General features: G+C 47.6%; 1 protein-coding gene across 6 annotated transcripts in view; it reads left to right on the top strand.

The window, feature by feature from the left end:
* The first annotated feature begins 13,773 nt into the window (after positions 1-13,773).
* LOC108927702 (disco-interacting protein 2 homolog C) overlaps positions 13,774-17,089 on the top strand; it is a 61,981-nt gene continuing 58,665 nt past the window's right edge. For all 6 annotated transcript variants that reach the window (XM_029246152.1, XM_029246150.1, XM_029246149.1 and 3 more), the window contains exon 1: positions 13,774-14,263. In XM_029246152.1, the coding sequence (XP_029101985.1) occupies positions 14,185-14,263 (79 nt within the window). In that variant the 5' untranslated portion in view covers positions 13,774-14,184. The remainder of the gene's footprint in view (positions 14,264-17,089) is intronic.

Below are 17,089 nucleotides of genomic sequence, written 5' to 3'. Positions count from 1 at the left end.
CACTATGAGGGAACCTCAGCAACATGTCTTTGGACTGCAGGAGGAAACCCACGCAGACACGGGGAGAACATGCAAACTCCACACAGACCGAGTGGGGATGGAACCCACGTCCTCTCGCACCACCCAGGTGCTGTGAGTGCAGCAGTGCTACTCGCTGTACCACCGTGCTGCTGCATTTTTACTGCACTGGTTCAGTGAAAATACCTGTGAAAAGTGTAAATAGCCAGGAACCTTCAGACAGAAAGTAACAGTCCAAGATACTGTATTACCTGATGCGCCCCAAAACATGACACAATATCAGCTCTCTCTTAGGGGAATTTGAAACTGAAAAATGCTGGTGAAGTACAGGTGTGTCCTTAGCTGACTCTCTGTACAAACCCAGCAACACCTACTATCACATGTGATGCAGAGCATAAGTGGCACCAACTAGTCATGTTAGAAACTGCAACAGAGGAAAGGCACAAAGCACCCGGACTAAGAGACTGCAGGGTAAAAACACAGTTCTTACTGTTTCCTACCAGCAATGTGCAGAGAAACGCACAGCTTCACATTCCTCACTATTATTACTTGGCACAAAACATGACACTAATCACAGAGGACAATAGGAGCTGATGGCTTGATGCCAATGGGCAAATGGGTGGTGACAAGGCTCAAAGATTTGGTCATACCAGGTGATCTGGGTCAAGTGTTATTTTTACACGAGAAAAGAAAAAAACATAATTATTTCACTGAGCAAAAAAAATATCCAAAAACATGAACAAGACCATGCTTCTCTGAGTACTTCATCAAAAAATTCAGAACAAATATAAAAACCTGTGTTGTCTTAATTACTGCTGTAGCAAAAAAGAACTGCATTATACAAGCTTACATATAAATTGAATTATACAAAATAATATTAGACTGTGACATGTAAAAGTATCATTATTGAATGATTATGATTCACACTAAATGTCCTTTACTGACTGCAGCAGTTTCTCTTGTTCTCTGTAGCCTGGTCACTGGGAGCAGAGAGTGCCATCAAGTCCTGGAATGAACACACACACACACACACACACACACACACACACACACACACACACACACACACAAGTTCTTCAGTCCGTTGACAAAAAATGGATTTCTGACTCCCATTTCCTCAAAGTGAAGGCACTGAGCTCGGTCTGTGTTCCCCAGCAGGTTGAGGAAAACAGTCGTCCAACAAAAGCAGAACTGGCCAACAGTAGGGGGCAGTCTAGGAAAGACTTGATTGTAAAGTAAAGCAAAGCAGTGTGTGGAGCGAGTTACAAACACCACAGACAATTGCAGATAAATGAGAAGTTCTAGCAACTTTCCGCTGTGCTGTTTCCTTGGCTAAAGCCACCTTCTTCTACAACAAACTGCAGCCTGCAGTCAAAAGCAGATTCTTCACTACTTTCTCTTCTCTGCGCTCCTCCTCCTCCTTCCTCATCTCTCACCGCTGACGTTTTTGCCTTGTTCTTCAGAGACAAAGTCAACTCGTTCACAGACAAGTTCTCAGCACCCACCTGCCCTGACCACATCTTGTTCTTCACATCTCAACCTCTGTCAGAAACCGAAATCTCCCACCTCCTTCTGTCACACAGAATCGCCACCTGCTCCCTTGATGTGATCCTTCGCCACTCCTACAGGACATTTCCCTGCAACTTACCTCCTTCATCTTCATGATCGTCAACTTCTCGCTCTCCTCTGGCTGCTTCCCATCTGCTTTCCAAACTTTCATCTCTGGTAAAGAAACCCTCTCTGGATTCACCCTCAGTCCAGAACTACTAGAGTGACACCCCCCCCCCCCCCCCCCCTTGTCAATGCTCATCCTCTTTAACGTGTCTGCAGTATTCGACACTGTCAACTACCCGATTCTACTCTCTTCTCTTGGTCAGGTTGACATCAAAGGAACAGCACTGACATGGTTTGAGTCCCACCAGTCCTACCTATCAGACAGATCCTACCAAGTGGTTTGGTGGGGCACCCATTCATCTCCTCAGCCTCTCTCAACTGGTGTCCCACAGGGCTCGGTACTGGGCCCCCTACTCTTCTCAATCCACACCTCGTCCCTCGGCCCTGTCTTCGCCGCCTACAGCTTCTCCTACCATTGTTATGCTGATAATACCCAACAGTTCCTCTGCTTCTCCCTGAAGCTACAGACGATTCCTCACATCACCTCCTGCCTCTCGACAAATCTACCTGGATGTCTGATCACCACCTACAACTCAAGCTCTCCAAAACAGAGATCTTTCACCTCCCAGGTGGTCGGTCCTCCTACTCTGAACTCTGTATAAAACTGGAAAACTCACTCATTTCACCTATTTCATAAGCTAAGAACCTGGGAGAAACGACTGCCTCAAGTCATTTATTCTCTTAACATATCAAAGCCACAACCCAGTCTGCAGATACATCCACAGGATCTCCCCATATCTCACAACAAACTATGCATCTCCTTGTCCAGACCATGGTAAACCCCCTGTGGACTACTGCAACACTCTCCTGTCTGGTCTTCCAGTCTGCTCCATTAATTCTATCCACGTGATAAAGAATACCACGGTACGAGTTGTGTTTGACCTGCCGAAACACTCCCACGTACCTCTCTCTTCATTGTCTTCCTGTAGCTGCCCACATCAAATTCAAAACCATCAACAGATCTGCTCCCTGACACCTACAAGACTTAATCCCGCGTGACACCCCAGCCAGACTGCTCACTCCTCCACCCCTGCCCACTTGATGGTCCCACATACAAGAGGTATAGAATCAAAAGCACAAAGGCTTTTGGTTCTGACTCGTATGTGATGGAATGACTTTCCCCTCTCAATCAGAAGCGCTTGATTATGCTGGGTGGGTACAAAGACCTGAGGTGTAGCTGCACATTTTACTTGCCCCCCTTAGTTTGGAGAATAGTTGCTGACATGAACAGAAGACGCTTTGCAGTAAGAGGCTGACTAGAAGATTACCCAGCTTCCATGCTGGACACTGGGGGTACTCCACAACTGATGGTCTGATGGAAGGTGCTGGGGCTGATTTAAAATGCACTCCTGAAAACTTCCTGACTTAATATGAAACAAATTCCTGCAGCTGCCTGAAACTTTTTTGGAATCAGTTAAATAAAAGGACACACAGATTAGATGGACAGATCGATTGACAGTACACAACATTCTACAGAACTGCTGCTCCCTGGGTACCAAAGAGGTGCAAGCTGATGTGGTCATCTTCATTTGTAAACATCCCACTCGTCCCACGGCTGACCAGTCCCCCCCCCCCCGCCCACCCTCGCACCCCATTTTTCTTCTTTCCCTTCATTTCCGTTTCTTCCAGTTGTAGCCGGCGATGCTCCCATCACACACAGCGAGGAGTTCGAAAGGCACCAGGTTGTGTTCCACCTAATGTTACGTAACGTTCCCAAGGAGGCAGGAGTTCTTTACGGAAAACCTGAATACACAGAGTGTGTCATGTACAATTTTCACCTTCAGTCAACACAGATCATTCCAGTGTGTGTTTCAGTATGCAACAGGACTCACGAAGGAAACAGTTTTGCACTAGGAAACACCGAAAGCTAAAGGCAGTCATTATTCATGTCTTGTCTTTGTCGGGCACTTTCTGGAAGCAGAAATAGAGTACCGTTCTGTACAGCTGGTTCAACTCTGCTATACTGAGACACACACCGCACTATAACAGGTTTCCCACAATACAGTGAAAACACGCTAGAACATTCTGTGTTACTATGGCATTTGGCATGAAGCATTTGGTAAATGGTGGGACAAAAAGGTGAGGGGAAAGAGCGAGACATTACCTTCGGAGCACTTTCACATCAGGCGTAGAGTCCAGTGCTCTGACCACTACTCCACACTGCTGACCACAGTAATGTTACCCTCATTACATTGTTTTATTTGCTGTGCTACTGCATGTAACAGCACATTTAGCCCAAAAATTTCCAGACTGACACTCCTGAGGGACAAAATAATTTGAGTTTAAGACACCAAGTTTTAATGTTGTCCCAAAATATATAATAGAAGCAGCCAAGCCGCTGTACAAAAAAAAATACCTAATTAAAATGAGCGCTAAACGTGCAAAAATGCCACAGTAGAAAATAAGAAGCCTGTAGGAAAAGAGGGTGTATACACTCAGCCCATATGACAGGCTCCTGTACAACCGCTTATGAAAATACACACCCTTTGTCATAGAATGAGTGTATTATTGAGGACGATAGCAGTTTTTACCCGTTACTTTTCCTAGTCATTTTACTACCGTGACAGGAATTTGAGCGATGGGCTTTGACTCCACAGCTGTCACCACAATCACTACTCGAAGGTGTACCGGTGTATAAAATGAACAGGACACAAATTCATGTTTGTTTGGGTGAAAGAAAGCAAGGGCAGCAAACTGCAAGGGAATTACTGAAAGTCAATGAGCCAAGAAACTAAATTAAAGTGGGAAGAAATGACTCAAAAAATGTGAAATGAAAGAATGCAGTGAGAAGATTTTATTCTACTGCAGTCTGTTAGAAGAAATCAGGTTTGGGATGATGCCCGAAAGCAGACGCGTTGAGCACAACATTGAGCACAACAGCTTTTGTATCTCATCACCTTCAGCCTCCTTATTCATACGAAGGAAAGGCAGAGTCCTGCAAATAAGTATTTGCCCACCTTCTCATGTCCTCTATTGTTGCAAACTTCTGACACAGAATGTCCTCAGGTCTTCATCCAAAACCTAATACTAGATAAAGGATACTTTTTCACAGTGCTCTACCAGCACAGCCAAATCAGGGCCATTACTCTCATCTATGAAACAAAGAGAAGGTCTGGTGGCACAATGGGTGCTGTTTCTGCTGCCTCACAATCACTGGGCTGTTTGGCCGCAGGTTTAAGCCCAGATCTGCCTGTATGGAGTATGCATATTTTCCCCATGTCTGCATGGGTTTCCTCTGCGTGCTCTGGTTTCCTCCTACAGTCCAAAGAGATGCAGTTCCCTCCTTGGCTAGCGCCCAGTGACTCCTGAACAGCCTCTGCAGTGCCACAAACCCAACAAGGACAAACAAAAGTCAGTCAGCGAGTGAGTAAAACATAAAAAAAACACACTCATCAGTTAAATGCCCACTACCGAAATACAGTGCGAACAGCAGAGAAGTCACACATACCGGACACAGTCGGTCCTTTACACCACATGCTTTTAATAAATTAATTTAACCTCCTTCTCTCCCTTGCTCACTCCATTCTAGCAGTGACATTGCTCAATGATTAATACAAGTCAGCCCCCGAAAATCAGCTGTAGAACCTTAAGACCCTGACAGTTGCCACGGCAACACCTGCCTCATACAATACATGTCATGCATGCTAAGTGCGTTCTACGCACCAACGCCAATGCGCACACACTGACAGACACAACCCAAGATAGGAGCAGACCCCTCAGGAAAGAGGGAAGCCTAAAAAACAGGACTGCTGACATTTATTGGAAAACATGCCACGGGAGCATCCCAGAAGGCAGGCTACACCGTGGACGGGATGGCAGTCCACTGCAGGGGAACCCACACTCATTGACTCACACATGCACACACTACGAGCAACTCAGAGTCACTAACTCACTTGATACACCTGTCTTTGGGCCGTGTCAGAAAACGAAAGCTAACACGCAGAGAACATGCAAACTCTGCACAAAGTGAGCTGGATTCGAACCTACATCTAACCTCAGGAGATGTGAGCCACCACTGCTACCTGCTGCACAGACATTGTATTTAACACGGAGTCTCTGGAGCAGTGGGAGGTGGAACATGCACGTCCCGCTGAGGGATGTCCCTCGCCCAAGGACGGGAGAAGGAATCAGCTCTTTCCGCTGATGTTCCAAATCAGATGTGCCAACATCAACAGCTCTGACCGACACTTTCCAGAGAGTAAAGGACTCTGATCAGGGAAGTTTCACAGAGGGCCGCAATCGGTATACAAAATGCTCACAGGCCTCCCAAGGGTACAACGCTGGAAACCATCGTGATGAAAGCCACGCTTCTTCACTTTGACATCTGAGCCATGAAATCCTTGAAAGTAGTTAGACTTAAGTCACGTGAGCTTTCTGCTACTATTCAATTAAGCAGAATTCATTTCATTATTTCAGTCATAAACAGAGATTTATGCAACAGAGGAAGCTTATGATGCCACACCTACCCATTTGCATACTGGAGCTCAGCCAGAGAAGCAGTACTTCTGGCCAGAGTGGGTGGGAGGAGGACTTGTCTAATAAGAAGAATTAATTATGCCAAACAATGTCTTCTTTCTTCAGTTTACTTGCACTTATCACACCACTGAGGACGACTGATGTCACTGCTCTCTATTTCTTCATATTAATGATACCACAAGATTAATATCCCAGAACTCAACGCTGACCTCCCCATTCCCATCAGCCGTGTCCCCATGTGTCTCTTGGAGAGAAGCCAGTAATGAGCTCAAACATCACAACAGACCTGATGAGGGAAGGGAAGAACCCCAGGACAGCTGAGGCTCTGGAGGAGGGGAGAGGAGGGGAGGGGCGTCACGGACAGGGGAGCAGCAGAACGGATAAAAATAACAAGGTGGGACAGCAGTACATAGTGTGAGCTTCACGTCCCAACAGCGGCTTGGCAGTATTAGTCATGTCGCTTCATGAAGAGCAACAGCGAACAGAAAGCACTGCAGGTCCTTGTGGTTGAGAGAGGGTGAGCTTGAGTGAACTGAGCCATCTTGTGTGTCTGTTCTCCCCTCTTGTACTCTCATTGTGACCATTTTTCCCAAGGACCATGGGAGTCATGACTGCCTCATGTTCTCATTTTCATCACGTTTACATCACTACTTCACTATGTTACTTTGACTGGTAATAAAAGGCTCCCACCCAGGCAGCAAATCCAGCAGCAGCTCTTAGTGTTATACCGTGAGTGGGGGACTCTAGGTGTCCTGTCTTGCTTACACTAACCTGACTCACGGAAACCCTTGGTCCTGCACCCCACACCGCAAGGGAGCGTGAAGCTAGAAGCCTCTCGCAGGTTAAAATGTCACAAGGTTCGTGCTCAGCCTGGAGGGAAAGCTCCATGTACACTATATGAGAATTCCAGAACTCACCATAATGCACTTGGAGTGAATGAAACCAAAGACCTGCACACACACTCATTTTCTGAGTGGTTCCTGTCTTCACCATACTTCTTGTCAGGCTTCTTGCAGATCAGGGGCTCTTCTGTAGGCCATCCACAACAGTCCAGTGACACTAAAGGAATCTTGTTGCTATGGCAGGTCCACCTTAAAAGAACCTGAGCATCACCTCTGAACTCCAGCGTAAAACTGTCTCCAACTCTACACCTCATTTCCCTTTATCATGTCAAAGACTGTAGGGGAAGGTTCCTAGAGTGTAAAGCACTGAGCACACTCACTTTTCAGCGTTAAGAGTAAAAATGGCCCAAGTCTAAGAGTATCGCTGCTGTCTGTCCAGCACACTGTGCTCCATGGTTAGTCTTGTGTGGTGACAGTCTGCATGACCACAAGGTAAAAACAAGCACGTACAATATGCGGTGCCAGAACAGCTCCATTTTTAAATGACCTTTTACACCGTGGGAGAGAGGCAGAACTTTCAACAAGGGGATGTGTACAACTGCACTTCATCTTCTCACTTCTTCATCGCACAGTAAGATATCCCATTTGATAGAGCGGGGTGATGCCATTATTCCTCACTCCTCCCCTCCCGTCCTGCCGAAGCGCTGAAAGAGGCTGGATCCCAGCTACTGGCTGCTCCACTCGACTTTGGAGAGCACACAAGTGAGAGCTGGCAGGTACACAAAGGGCTGTCACCTGGGGAGAGCTCTTCATCCGACATCCAGCAACCGTCCAGTGTGAACTGAGCAGGGATGGAGACCTGCTGTACGGTCACTGGGCTATTTTTGAACCTTTCGACTCTGAGCGTAGAAACAAGAATAGCGCAGGACAAGACAGGTGTAAGAACAACATCCACAAACCACAGCAATGGAAAGGACAGCAACCTTCAATGGATGAACTACTGCACGGTTGCAGGTGGCACAGTGTTCAAATCCCACCACCTGCTGTAGTACTCTCGGTCGAGGTATGTACCCTGAATTACTGCAGTAGAAACTGCCTAGCTGCTTTAGAGAAAAGCGTCAACTAAACACACAAATGTAATGACAGTAGTCAGTGACAAGAACCACAATGAAAAAAAAACTATTATCAAAGTTGTCCAAAGCCACATATAAAACAGTGTGAACAGTGCATGTGTAAAAGGGGAAACATTCAAGGCATTCTTGTGCAAATGGGCAAAGGTAAATGGTGCTTTATGGCAAACCTTCTCCCTGCAACACGGTGAAAATGAAAGTGAAAGACAGAATGAGCTTGTGGATCAAAAGAACAAAAGGATAACGACATGAAGTGTATTTTTGCAGGTGCACAATCCGACCTACATCACAGAGCAAAGGAAAAACAAAGCGAAGCCCATCAAAGGAAGACGTCTGGATCTTGCCATGTTCACTGTTCCAGAAAATTCTTTGGAGAGTCACTTCCTGGGGGGTGATGCTTTCAGTGATCAACCTTAACGTGTGAACGCATCCAAATGTGTAAATATACATATAAATACCTGCGAGTAAGGGAGAACAGAGACAGCGATGGGGAAATGAGTATTTAGTGTAAATCCATGTACAGCCAGTTAGTGAAGTGTTACATGACCGCGGAGTGTGTTTAAATAAATGAACAATACGGTCGCTTGTTTAACTCCACTCGGCACATTGTGTGTTGGAATGTAAAACTGTGTGTCGCCATGGCAATACGACTCACTTCATTCTCTTGTAAGCAGGAGGGTCCCTCAAAACAGTGTAAATGTGTGCAACACAGTAAATCACTCAGAGGACACAAACTACATAAGTGCCCTTTGTCCTTAGGGTCATATTAATGCCAAAAGAGAGTAAAAATACACAAGTACTCGAAAAAGTGGGCAACAAATCAGTGAGTTCAAGCATTTAATGCTCCGCAGCAGCGAAGCGCTGAAGCACAACAGAAGGTGTGACGTGTGATGTGCGACACTGTAACACGGTAACAGACGTTGACTTTTGAAGGGACACACAGGTGGGTGGGAAACGCACACCTGTAAATGAGCTTACATAGTGCAGGTGATTTAAACATGACGTGTGTGTGTGTGTGTGTGTGTGTGTGTGTGTGTGTGTGTGTGTGTGTGTGTGTGTGTGTGTGTGTGTGTGTGTGTGTGTGCGGGGGGCTACCCTGCTATGGACTGGAGTTATGTCCGCGGTTTAGGATGGGCTCCGGAGCACGGCAGCCCTGCTCAGGACAAGCGGGTCCTCAAGTGGACGGGTGGTTTTATTTATTATTCCTTGCAAGATATTTTTCTTCAGAAAACTTTTCTACAGTTTTCACGGCACAAATGTATAATAATCGTCGTGGCGACGAAGTAAAAAGGAAAGTGACGTGAACTGTGACAAAATGAGAAAAACGGACGCGCGCCACACCGCTCAGCGTTCTTTTGCGCTGGCGGGCTCGCGCCAGCCCTCGCGCCTCCCGCCTCTCCGCCTTGAAGCGGTGCTGTAACGGAGCGGAAGCTTCCCTTCGCCGGCGTGTCGTCACGTGCGAGCGGCTACCTGTGCACATAACGGCACGTGACAGCTCGGCGCGCGGCGGTTGCTCCTCGGGCGCAGTGCCGTGTATGTCTCTCTCTCTCTCTCTCAGGATTGAGCGCGAACACACGACTTCGTTGGTGCCGCGTGAAAAATAAAAGCGATAATCCATAAATACTGCCGCGCGCCCGCCCCCCCGTCTATGTGCAATGTTCGCACAGCCGCCCGACCGCGATCAACTGAAGCCACGAACCGTTCGCCCCCTCACCTTTCTGTGCATTTCGCTCACTTTGCGTCGCGGAAAAAGTTTAAAATATTTTCAAAGCCGAAATGGGTTTTTTCTTTTCTTTTTTTCTGTTTTTTTTTAAGCAGAAACTGGACCTCGAGCGGAACCGCAGCTCGTCCGAGAGCAGCAATCCGAAACTGCCATCTGCTGGCAGTTTCCACCGGCGAAGGGCGCGATTGCGAAGCGGCCCCACGCTGCCCCCTAGCGGACGAGCGTCGGCAGAGCGACTTGGGGTTCCGAGGACGTTCTGAGTGACCGTTTGGCGGCACACAGCGGCGCATGCGCACGAAAGAAGAACGCGCTGCGCGTTTCGTTTAGAGGGGGCAACTACCTACACTTTTTTTGTAGAATTCATTTAGGACGTGGTGCCTCAGCCCATCATCTGCTCAGTGGCCATTGGGTTCAAGTCCAGCTCAATGTGTGTGTGGATTCTCATCTGGCCGTGGTACAGGTGGCATAAACCAGTGTAAAGACCAGAATGTCTCGCAGGGTAGAGCTTTGGTCAGAGGGCGTTGAAGCTGTTGTTGGGACCACTGTTGCGGATTCGTTCTGGACTTTATGGCAGGATTTCCTGGAGCTGGTTGGAGACTCACAAAACTGGGAGTTAACGCACCTGTGTGTCCTGTCAGCGTATGAAACCAGGCTTGGATGGAGTGAAGCGCATCTGTGCACCTTGTGGAGTCCCAGCAAGTGCTCAAAATGTTCTGTGTGCACCTTCTCACGATTGTGCTGCCCTGTATATTCCGGTCTTTGATTTACCTGGTCCCCGTGTGCTTCCAGTCTGTCACCATTTCTCAAGTCCTTGTGTTTCACCAAACTCAAACATCACGTTCACAGGGCATCAAGCTTCACCCTAGTTCGCACTTGCAAATAAACTCTGCACTTGGGTTCACGTCCGAACAATTAACAAAAGTGGTAAAACAATATCATACTAGAAACATGAAAACCAGGATATCGGCTGCCCACGTGACAGGTACGAGTGACAGAGCGTAAGAGTGTACTGTACTGTAGTTCCCAAGTTGTAGTGAGAGACTTGACCACACAGTGGCGCCCAGCAAAGCATCTAAATATTGTCTTCCAAAGATTTCTTCACATCTTGTCTACGTACGGTAATATATGCTGTAGTCCAGAAAATTGAGACAAAAAGTGTGAAGAAATGTGCACAAATGCACTTGCATACCCGAACACACACAGTCTCTAGTACTCTAGTGCTACAGTATAAATTATATGTATAGTTTTCTTTTGTTCTGTATATTATACACACATTGTCTGAAACTGCTTATCCCAAGCGGGGTCGTGGTGAGCTGGAGTCTAACCCGGCAACACAGAGCATAGGGCTGGAGGGGGAGGGGACGCACCCAGGACGGGAAACCAGTCCGTCACAAGGCACCCCAAGCAGGACTCCAATCCCAGACCCGCCAGAACGCAGGACTCAGCCAAACCCGCTGTGCCAGCACACCCTCAACCATATTATATGTAAATCTTTTTAGTATTATTCATATTGTATATTGTCACCACACACTGTGTGCTGCACTATCCTGTATTTGGACTGTCTTGCACTTTATGTCCAGTGCGGCACGGATGTCCAAAGAGAAACAAAATTTTGTTCCCCTGTATGTGTAACTCATCTATGGGTGCAGTGACAAAAAAGTTGAATTTGACTTGGACACGGACACACACACACACACACACACACACACACACACATACATACATACTTCAGTAATGTAGTATACTAGGGATGCTCACAGAGAAGAAAAAGTTTCATACTGATTGACAAATATATACTGATGCAGGAAAATAAAAATAAATGAAATATTTCCTGGAAAGAGAAAACTATAGTTATAGCTCGTACTTTCACTAAAAGTTGGCCGTTTTGTTATAACCGATAGTCTTATAGTATAGTATACATGTATTCATTTATAGTATACATGTATTAATTTAGTATACATGTATTCATTTATCAGACACTTTTCTCCAAAGCGATGAGCATCTCATGGAAAATACTGTGTGTTCATTACATTAGCAGGAAGAGACAATTAGATACAGGTGTGTGATTCTTGAGTAGTTACTGTTTCTTACTTTCTTTCCACCATATGAACCAACCAATGTTATCAGAGGAGCAGCTGCATAAAACTTGATCCGAATATCGACGATTCCTGATCAATACAAGCCACAACATCTTCTTACATCATGGAGTGCAGGTTTTCGTCCAACCAAGTCAACTTGGAATGAAAAAGCAGCCCCTGGTAAAGACAGAAATGATACTGCTGATGCATCTAAAATTTGCTGTTTCCATCCAATGGGCCCCACGGTGCTGCGTGTAGCTCTGGACTCCAAGGAGGACGCGGGTTCAACTCCCAGCCTGAGAAAAGCACTTACTGTGTATCAGCCCACATCTTATTCACCAGGCCAGGCAGGGTGACTTACACTGCTAGACACACTTCTTACAGCGAGTCACTCATGCATGACATATACACCAGCGAAACACATTTTCTTTCTTTCTGTCACTCACACACACACACACACTCGCGGCTGGGGGATTTAGAGTCACCACCAGCAGCGCACCGAAGAATAGACATACTGAGCGGGGATTGAACCCACATGCCACCCAAAGCACGAAGAGGATGCGCGACACGCGCGTCACACCACTCAACTACTGTACTCGCAGAGACGTAAACGACCGACTCGACACCGAAAATAGCGTCAGCTCGCAATACTGTATTCGTGTCCCTTTCGACGTAGCGCGTCACGTGCCCTCTGCCCCGCCCCCCCAGGTGTGGAGGCGTCACGGAGCGGCGGTGGGCGGTAACTGCGCTCGCTCCTTAAAGGGACCGCGCGGCGAAATACAGTGTCGCCCTACGTGTGCGGTACCGCGCTCGCGTCTCTCCGCAGCACCGTGCACAGTAACTGCAGAATTCTGCTTTTTCCCCCATGATATATTGTATAATAATAATATAATAATGTGTGCTCCCGTATGTCGTATAATTATATTATTGTTATATTGTAACATCACTGAGGGGAGTAAATGTAAATAGTTGGCATTAGTGTTTATGTGTGTGTACATAGTTGTGTGCGGTTTCCGATTGGTTGTCGTCCTATTTATGTTCAGTGTTTGAGAGTGGGATTCTGGGGAGTCCCGGGGGGAACCCCTTAACCATAGGGTGCAACAGGGGGGCTGGGAGTGACCCAGGGGGATTCTGAGGCGTTCTGTGTCTTGTACTGTCTGAAGCATCTTTGTTAAGACCGCTGTTGGGGATATGTACGGTTTCAATAAAGAGCATGTTCCTTTTACCCCGTCTGTCGAGCCAGTTTCCAGTAGTTCTATGGAGAAACACTACAATATGTTTATGCATGAAGAAACATGATGCTTTCGAGTCATTATTGTCATGTTCAGTTCTTAAAACCTGCACTGTAAAACTAGCCGCTTCAAGTCCCACAAGGATCGTGACTGTCGTAGCGCTAAGAACACAGCAGCACACAGTATTGGTAAAAATAAATCAAAAAGAAATATTAATATACGGAGTAGTAACACAAAAGAGAGCAAAGTGCGTAAGTACTCGTGTTTTAAGCTCCTTTCCAATGATTCCAGTGCTGCTGGAGGCAGTTTCAACTGTTATTGCCGATTTATTCATGATTTCCTCCAGAAGCGTTACATGATGAAGGTGGACGTGTTACGAGATCGGCGCTGTCCAGCGCTTACCAGCGCGCACGCACGATGAAATGAGCATCAATGTGACGAACGGACACATCGCTGATCGTGCAGCGCCGCACATTTGCCGCGGAACGATTTCGCACATTTTTCACAATCAGCCGCGTTTTTGCGGCGCGACGCAACGAGCCGTTAGTGCGGTTTAGCGCCACCTGCCGGTTAGAAGCGGCGCCTTTGTCTCGGCGACATCACGTGGGTGTGACAGCCGGAGCGGAGCGGAGAGAGCCGCAGACGGGCGCCGTGAAGCAGGAGCAGGAGGAGGAGGAGGATCGAGATCCACGAGGAGGAGGAGGAGGACGACGAGCAGCAGCAGCAGCAGGAACTGGGGGCTGATCGCTGGACGCTGGAGCTCCGCACTGACCGCCTGCATCACGGCACCGCTCATCGCTACAGAACGCAGAGCAATGGCGGGGCTCCGCTGACGGAGAACAAAACACCCCCCCCCCCCTGCCTCCTCCCCCTCTTCCCTCCCTCCCCCGTACCAAGATACCTCCTCCGGAGTCCCTCGGTCGGCTGTCCTTTCTGTCCGTGTGGACGGCGCTCGGAGTCGGAGGCTGGACAGAGCGAGAAAAGAGAGGCGCCGTGTTGTAAAGAGACGGAATGGCGGACCGCGATACTCTGCCCCTTCCTCTGGAGGTTCGAGCCCGGCTGGCAGAACTGGAGCTCGAGCTGTCCGAAGGTAAGGCGCAAAACAACGGCGTGGGCTGAGCCGGGCTGAGCAGAGCCGAGCCGAGCCGAGCCGAGCAGAGTCGAGCAGAGTCGAGCCTTCACTTGGCCTGCCTGCACTTTCCCTGAACATGACATGTTGTTGCGTATTATCGCAGAGATTTATTTATTTATTTATTTATTAATCTGTTCATGAATTAATTTAATATTATTTGTCTGGAGCAGATTCCACCCGTTAGCTCATCATCCCGCAGGAATCGGGCTCCCGCACAGAGACGGATCGCTTCCTTTTCCTTTTCCTTTTCCCGTCCCGTTCGTTCGGTTCGTTCACCACGGTCGTGGTCACTCCGTCCATCGCATCGCCAGCACGCGTCTCCTCAAACGCTGCTTACATAAAGAACCGTCAGCTTTCATACATTTATTTGTGTGACCTTGAAGTTTTAGTTTTGCCCAGTCATTAGTCCCGGAGTTCACGTAACAGCTTCCTCCTGATGGGATGGAAATTATGCGGCAGAGTAACGCAGCCAATGTGGCATTTTGCATACCTACCTACTGCTCAATTATTTAACATCATTTATTATACGGTGCGGGAGGAGATCGGACCTGATGATGATGCTGATTAATGAGGGTCGTAGGAGATGATTGTCATGATGGAGCTCACGCGGAGACTGATGAGAAAAGGCTCCTGTTCCTCTACAATTGAACATTAACGCACTTCCACTTCCAGTGCGAAACTGGCCGAAATGCCGCAACTGCGCTCCTCGATCCGCCGTTTCCCGTCGCAGCCCGGCGACCTCAGCGCTAGTATATATAAAATGTGTCGCTACAATGTACCGCTGTGGTTGTTACAAAATGTATCGTTCCTTCCATCCTTCGCCTCTTTTTATGTCGGCGCTCGTGACAGTGGCGCGCGGCGACGCTGGAACGGCGTCAGTTGTTGTGCTTCTGTTGATGTGCACAACTCGACCAGTACAGTAGGCAGCAAAAAACAAAACAAAAAACCGAGAAAAACTCCCTCCACGTTTTGTCTTTAACCATAAAGCGCGTCTTTGTCGCGCTTCGCCACCATCATAACCCCGTTTGCGTTTCTCAAATGAGCTGCTGCTACAATAATATCAGTCAGTGAACGCAGTAAGAGACGAAACAAAGAGCTGCTTTCGCCGTTTCCGAGGTATTAGAGGTAATTGACCCGCTCACTTCTTTCTCCCTTCATGAGTACAAACTGTATTTTATCTTTGTCTCTGTCCGGTTTCTGATTTGAAAGGACGTTAACACACCACCCCTGTTGAAGTGGACTGCAAATCCTGGAAGTTGGATTGATTACATTCGGTTTTTGTTGTTTTGTCATTGAGCCCCTCATTCTCCCCACGTGCGGTGGAGCGTTTCCTCACTGAATGTGAAATGTCCAGATGAGCTTTTGTCTCTAGTCACACCAGTCATGCCATGGTCACTGTGAGCTGCTGCTTTTCGAGGCCGCCCGAGACCTTCGGTCCGCGGTAGCACCTCGATTCCCGGTACCCGCCGCTTGAATGACGCTGCACTTAATGCCACCTTCTTTTCTCTCCTTCTTTTAAAGCAAGAACTCAGTTAATATTCGCTTTTCAGGGTCGTGAGAGTTGGAAAAGGCAGTTTGTGGTCTTGGCGGATTCTGCAAGTGTGTAGAAATAGGTGCCACACCTACCGAGGGCCTGGAGGGAAGGCTTTGCAAGCATCCCACATCACCTGTAGCTCCAGGTATCCTCGGGTTCCACGCAGTCTCTCTCTCATGATGTTCCTCACATAGTGTTTGTGGCCTTGGCTGCTCAACACCTCCAGCTTCACTCAGAAGTCTTGCCTCAATAGCTGAATAATGCTTCAAACTGTCTGACAGTTATTGCACACCTGTTTACCTACATAAAAAAGTGGCATGCAGTAAAAAATTTCTTCACGTTAGCTAATATTTAGCAGCTTCTGAGCTCAATATGTCTAATCTCAGTCTGCATTTACCATTGTCCATAGTAATACAGAGCATGAACTTGTATTTGCAATTGCTTGGCATTTCACTGTAATCAGCTGTGCTGAAGGGCTACAACAGTAGATTTTTGGAAGCACGTGAGGTGCCTTAGTGCTACGTGTACTGTATATAGTTAATGCCTCTGGGTTTTAGTGCCACTGTTCACTTGTATGGAAGAGGTTGTACTGTTCACTTTGTGGCGTAATGTGATGATACAGCTCCTGTGCTACTCTGTCACCCAACGGCAGCATTCCGGTGTTGGACGCTGTGCGTGTTGCATAGGAATTCAATTCCTAACTAAGCAAGAAGCAGACAAGCCTTGGTCAGGTGAGTCGATGAGCAAGGAGGCTGTGCTCCAAGGCACATATGACCACTTGTCTGAGGAGCGGTTTGGCCCCATGCTGCGTTTCCCACCCTGCAGCAGTGAAGATGGCACATTTAATCTAACTTCATGGAGCGGGTGCTGGAGTCATCTGGCCTGAGGACTCCTCTCTGGAGATGGAACTTTCGCATTTTGTCGTTCACCTTGCCCCACTCGAGCTCAGCAGCCCTGCTGCCTCTCTTGTGCACAACGAAACACATGAGCTCAAAGGGAAACGTGGACCTTTGTGTTTGGTTTTGTCTCATGAACTTCCTGTAGCACAGTAGAGTTTCCCAAAAGGCTCAAAGTCAGAGAAACACAATTTACACGACAATGAAACTGATGAACTTTAGTGTCTGCTCACCACCTGTTGCATCTACGATGAATCGTATCCATCAGCCACCACAAGGGTTTGAACACCGCTTCACGGGTCACTGACGCATGCTGGCATTTTGCTTTAATTAAGCTGCCTGAAGTGGACCGTA

The sequence above is a fragment of the Scleropages formosus genome, chromosome 19, assembly GCF_900964775.1.
Source record: "Scleropages formosus chromosome 19, fSclFor1.1, whole genome shotgun sequence".
Taxonomy (NCBI): domain Eukaryota; kingdom Metazoa; phylum Chordata; class Actinopteri; order Osteoglossiformes; family Osteoglossidae; genus Scleropages; species Scleropages formosus.
The sequence above is the reverse complement of the archived record's forward strand: the minus strand, read 5'-3'. Positions and strand labels throughout refer to the sequence as shown.